Source organism: Ruditapes philippinarum, unplaced genomic scaffold (genome assembly GCF_026571515.1).
Source record: "Ruditapes philippinarum isolate M1 unplaced genomic scaffold, ASM2657151v2 ctg14025_1_1_1_1, whole genome shotgun sequence".
Classification (NCBI taxonomy): domain Eukaryota; kingdom Metazoa; phylum Mollusca; class Bivalvia; order Venerida; family Veneridae; genus Ruditapes; species Ruditapes philippinarum.
In genome coordinates this window covers 1-6,085 of record NW_026853390.1, presented here as the reverse complement: position 1 = coordinate 6,085, position 6,085 = coordinate 1, and the positions used below count along the sequence as shown (strand labels likewise).

The following is a 6,085-nucleotide window of genomic DNA, read 5'->3' as shown; positions in this document are numbered from 1 at the left end:
GATACCAATCCGCTTGAGATAAGCAGACCTTTCTATTTCACATGCAAATAACTCGAAAACGACGTCGATTATCCTATCTTTTTCGCTTTAAATGTTACTGTATTCTATTCATAATCAGGCACGTTCAACTTTAAATATGTACTAGTGTACCGTTTTCATTCTGCTTTATGCCAATTATTTAATTGTTAAAATATAATATATAAGAATAGTTATTTTTATCTTATTTTATTTTATGGAACACGAAAAAACAATGATTGACTTATGATTTGCCAGCAATATTACTGACAGCTTTGACAACTATCCAGATATGGCTCGAAAATCAACAAGAAGCGGTCATCTTGCATATGTTAGTTCTTATGCAAAGAAATGATAGCATAGTTTGAATAAAAATGCCGTAGTAATTTCTTGCAGTGTTAATTAATCTTACTTGAGATGTATTTCTAAACGGACCTGCCGTGTTTCGGTAAGTGAACTCAATTTTTAATATCACCATCTGCACAGTTGGTAGACAATTATTTTATAAATACATCAATAATCATATTATATATTAGACACTTATCGAACATCATAAACAAGTTCTGATATTATTTGTTTTATTTTGGACAAACTTTAAAACTTAGCTCTTGTGCAAAATAAACTCAGTAAGTTCTAACGTCAAATAAACAGTTCATTTGAAAAAGTAACGACATTTGCATGCAGTGTAAAATGATTTGTGGGAGGAAGTATTGTTAAAAAGAACTTAAATAACAATTTAACTAAAGAAAGTTAAACTGTCCGTTCCATTTTATTATATAACTATCCATTACATTTTATTTTATAATGGCAAGGACAACCATTAACAGTTTAGTTAAGAACTATGTTAGAATGACATGAAGTATTCTTAACATTTTATCTTAGGACAGTAAATGACATTTACAAATTTTATTTTGTAATTTACAATAACCAACGAAAACTCTTCTTAAATCAAGTTTTTCCCCGTAAAATTTACAGGAAGTCAAAATTCGTTCGGAAAAATTAATAACTATATAAACAGATTACATGTACTTTCTTTATTACATTGTCACATTTTCCCGTTCCGAATATACCAGCGTGTGTACACATCGGGTGACAGAATGGGAGAGAGGGATAATTAAATGCGAAAATAATATAATTTTAAATAAATTGTATAATTATATTATTCAAACCGTTATATTTTCAGCGACTAATCGCCAGCAGATACGAGTAAGCAACAATGTGAAAAGGCGTATCTTCGTATGTCCGCATTTCTTTTTTCGTTGCCAAAACAAAAGCAATGTTAATTTCAGAAATAACAAATTTACATTTTCATTTCAATCTAAAACACATATTTACAAATTAACATATGACCATAATCATAAGCATAAGTTTAAGATAATCGTAAAAATGTATTTGAAGATGTGTATTTGGTAATATGTCACAAAGCTCCTCAACTTACTTTTTTTACAGTTGACACATGACAAAAAGTAGCAGAGAATAAGAAATAACAAACTAGTCGGTGGATTTCATATAACTGGCAGTCGAAGGGGATACCGTTTTTCAATATATTATTACGAAGTTTGGAGCGTTATATATCAATTTTAAATAAGTTTATGTGATAAATAGAACTTTTACTTAACATATTTCATGCAAAAATGAAACAGTACCTAAGTCATTTATTTAATATTTGTATTTCCATTTCGAACCGATTAAATATATGAGAAGCAAACAAAGGAATGCGACATTTATTATAGAAAGGCAAAAATAAAAGTGTTGCACCGACTTAATTGTCTCGCTTAGTGTAATAAAATAATTATACATATCATATTATGATATGATGCTTTCACATATTTCAATAATGGATGATACCAGACAATGAAGATTTTTGTATACCACAGCATCACACTTCACAGACATATCATGGGGATGCTCCTTTCTATGGTAATAATGACAAATATGATCCTAACGATCATTAATCTAATAATGTTTGTTAATTGTGATGCGAAAATTCAGGTACCCAATTTTACTTGAGTATTTGAATATGTGTAGTTGGTACTAATTCATTTAGTTTAATTATGTTAGAAGCTATAAGTTTATTGAAACCCTCTCGAATCCATTTTTGGAACAAACCAGTACTAAGCACTGAGTGTAAAGTTTCTTGTTCCGGAATCAACGGCTTGCCACTGACGGGGTTTCAACTAAAGCGGCCAGCAATTCTTAAATTACTCGTCCGATACGTTAACCACTCGGCCGAGCGCTTCTCTAATTGTTAGGTAGGAGGAGAACTCCAAATTAATTGGAACAGAATGAGCTCTAACAACAGAAATAATAACAATGACGGCTGCAACAACAAGCAAAATAATATGTTAAATTGCAACAAGAAAATGGTTTATTTTCCACTGTACATATTGTATTGAGAAAACGAGAAAATGAAATCCGAAAATTCTAAATCATACGAAACCTAAACTATAAACAAAGCTTAAAAGTCACAACTTACACAACTTACACATTTACATATTGAAAGTTTATTGTGCTCTTTTTTTATCTGAAAATTATCTTATTTTATCCATGTCTTCAATGAAAAACAATAATTAATTTTTCTTTTATGGATTACATGTTTGCATGCATTGTCTGGAGTAGTCGGAGGAGCGGCAGAACATGGCGTCACAGTAGACATAAAGACCCTCGTGATTGCTGGTATATTCGAAATCCTCGAACACAAAACGAGTCTCATGTGAGGACTGTGATATGATATGAGTGTTTGAATCCATCTCACACCTTGAAAGAAATTATCATTATCGATCAATATAGAAAACAATAAAATATCGTCGACAACATATTGACATTCTTTGACGGCATAATCAAATGATTTGATGACAAAATCAAATTCTTGACAGCAAATAATTAAATCATTTGACAGCATTATGAAGTTCTTTGACAAATATATTTACGATATGTTAACGCTGTAGATTCAATTACATTTAATCTATTAAATCATAATATCTTATATTATGCTCTTAATGCAGTTTATACGAATATCACTTAAATTATTGTCAAGTCTATATATTTCAAAATGTATCAAAATAATGTATTTAAAATAAATGTATAATTATTTACCCATTCTTTATCATTTCAAATTTAAAACTGTCAGACGCATTTGCAGATGGTTTTGTGTAGCACGTATGTACCCTCATTTTGATTGTCCAGTCAGAGCTTGTGGTGAAAACCTTGACATAAACTTTGTTTCCTACTGCAACATGTATGGGATTTCCACTAATTTGATATGCAAAATTAGGATCAGAGTAGAAGCTCATGTTGACATAGTAATGACTCGAACCAAGCACGGAGTCAACAGGATTATTACCTGCATCATGATGGATATGTCCTGAAAAGAAAGAAAGAACTTAAACATCATACAAGTACTGTGTTGTTTTCTTTGGACTATTTTTATAAAATCGTTAGCAGGGTTATTCTGGTTTAGGTACCAAATTATAACTCAGTGCTTTGAAATAACAAATTTACATGACCAGTTGAGATGCATGCAGTAAAACATACTAGCTGAGAATGAATTAAAAAAATAAATAAAAGGCTCTAGTTACATGCAAAAAGCAAGAAAAAAAGATGATCGTTTTGACTTAAATTGTATTAACCTGACGACGTTTCATTCCTTCCAACGTCACATTCTACACTCACTGTCCAGTTGTAGTGTCGAATTATAAAGGAATGAATTGGGTCTCGTTCTGCATACACAAGCTGGTTTCTGTACACAAGGACATCGTTTCTAATCTGTAAAGAAATAAAATACACCGTATTTGTTGTTGGATTTCAAACATTGCTAAAAAATAAGAGCAAACATTTTGGAAGAAATTACCTTGAAATATAAATAAAGTCAAAGAACAAGCTGCATACTTCTATGTTAAACGTCCTAAATATATTTATTCAATAAAAAGGTAAAGCAGAAAGTTATATTTCAAGATTTAATCAAGAAAGATTTAAGAAGGTTTAACAAAGGTTTGACTCGGTGTCACTGAGTCTGCATATTAGAGATAATGAAGAAGAGCAACATCCCTCGTTCTTCCTTAGCACCGGCTTAAGCGATAGTCAATTTTTAACATTTTAAAGGAATCAATGATCAAAGGAATCAGAAAAATATATCAACACTGAAGTGAAGTATGGGGCAGCATTTTACATCTGCCCATTGCACTTGACACCTGCTGTTTTGAAATATATATCTGAAATCTATAAAATTATTAATTTTATTTAACATATTTAATTTATAATTCCAGGCGAAAATATCAACAAAACTTGCTTTACACATTCTTCATTCATATAACTAAAAAACTACTTAAGCACAGTGCATCAGGAACTTAAAAATTTGCACGTTTGAGTTCATCAGAACAACTTGTAATCAATTAAAACACTTACAGTTTGACTAGTGAGACACTCATGTAATCCTTGTTGAAATGTGACAGTATTCCAGCCTTGTGTACCAGTACACGTATTCTCCCCTAAATAAATATCTGAAGCCACAGCACCAGGATGTAAATTTCTCAAAACAGTAAGGTCTACTCTAATGTTCCATCCGTTCTCATCACATCCAACTCGAATTGCATCTGTCAGGCCATATCCTACAGAAGAACACATATATATTAACTAAGTAACACTGAAAGATTACATTCATGGATATGTGAAGGTTCATTAAATTTATTCCATTTTTGCCATTCAATCGCAGATATTCGTGGACAGTCATAGTGTATTAAAATGCAATATAAATGCCAGTGAAATAAAATAGATATTTTGCTGTTTATCAAAATTTTGGTATCTGTATTTTAATGTTAAATGCACTTTCTTTCTTCTAGTTAGCTTATAAGTGCTACCTATTGTTATTACCATTGTTTAAAAATATGCTATGCGACGAATAATTAATAACAAATTCCTCATTTTTTCTCTATTACATTTTACACCGTTTAAAACATGGACAATATGGTATCAATTTATATTAAGTCAATTGACAAAGCAAGATCAACTGTTGATCTATATATTGCTTAAGGATATTCTATGCTCATCCTTGGTTAAAATATTCAAATCACAGATATTTATTGAAATCTATGAAATCTTACTGAATTTGTCTTACTTTTTTAATAAACTAATGAACATCCAGTGAATGGGAAGCTGCGTTCCTTAACACACGTCATGCAAACTTGGTATTTTCTTTTTAAAAAAATTGCTAGTTTTTCTTTATATTCATATTGTGACCACATATAGTGAGTATAATTTTAAACATATTTATATTAAACATATTTACTTTAAGTGGAACCTAAACATTTATATTTATTCTATATTTACATAGAGACTGTCTGTTAAGTAATTAACAACATTTTTCTAATATCAAATTTGAGCATAGTATATGTTTAGTTGTACTATAAATCAGGAATCGTTGATTACCTTTAGTAGATAAATACCATGGTCTGTATGTAGTAGATGTATAGTAATTATCACTGGTAAAATATCCCGAATATTTAGGTAATGTTACTCCTCCATAAACATAACCTGCAAACATGTACTTATTTAGTGTAGCTATCATGTATATGTATCAAACAAATGAGGATAAAATATAGCATTTATTCAAGAGTTTTAATGTTATATATTCATAAATGTGTATACATGTATATGTTTTTGCTATAAAAATTGTAATAATGTTTTATTTGCAATAAAGTTATTAGTATTTGTTTTTGTATATTGCAAATTTATAAATATCTTTTTGAATTTAGCGTTATTACACTCAATGTTCATACGTCTTAAAGTAACATTTTGTTTGTTCCACAAAAGCATTCTTTAAAACTGTACATTTTCGAAAATATCTTTATAAATGTTAATAAAATTTTACACACATTGTATAAGATTCGAATAATACTAACGTTCTCTTTTTTTTCTATTTTACAAACCGTTACATACCATGACAATCAACACCAGCATCTTCACTATGTCCACAGTTATTCTGGTACCAGGCGGATCGCATGCACTGTGTTATATCCGCCTCGTAGCCAATACAGTTTAGATTATCAAGAGCAATTTGGCCGCTTCCCCGTCC

The 6,085-nt window shown here is 30.3% G+C and overlaps 1 protein-coding gene across 1 annotated transcript; it reads right to left on the bottom strand.

Moving 5' to 3' along the window:
• Positions 1-1,028: 1,028 nt before the first annotated feature.
• Positions 1,029-6,079, bottom strand: LOC132736741 (pancreatic secretory granule membrane major glycoprotein GP2-like). The gene is made up of 6 exons (XM_060723942.1): positions 5,950-6,079; positions 5,440-5,544; positions 4,420-4,622; positions 3,645-3,780; positions 3,112-3,379; positions 1,029-2,772 (listed from the first exon to the last, which is right to left on the bottom strand). Exons 1-6 carry the CDS (start codon positions 6,011-6,013, stop codon positions 2,598-2,600), a joined length of 951 nt encoding a protein of 316 aa, XP_060579925.1. The 5' UTR covers positions 6,014-6,079; the 3' UTR covers positions 1,029-2,597.
• Between the last annotated feature and the right edge of the window lie 6 nt (positions 6,080-6,085).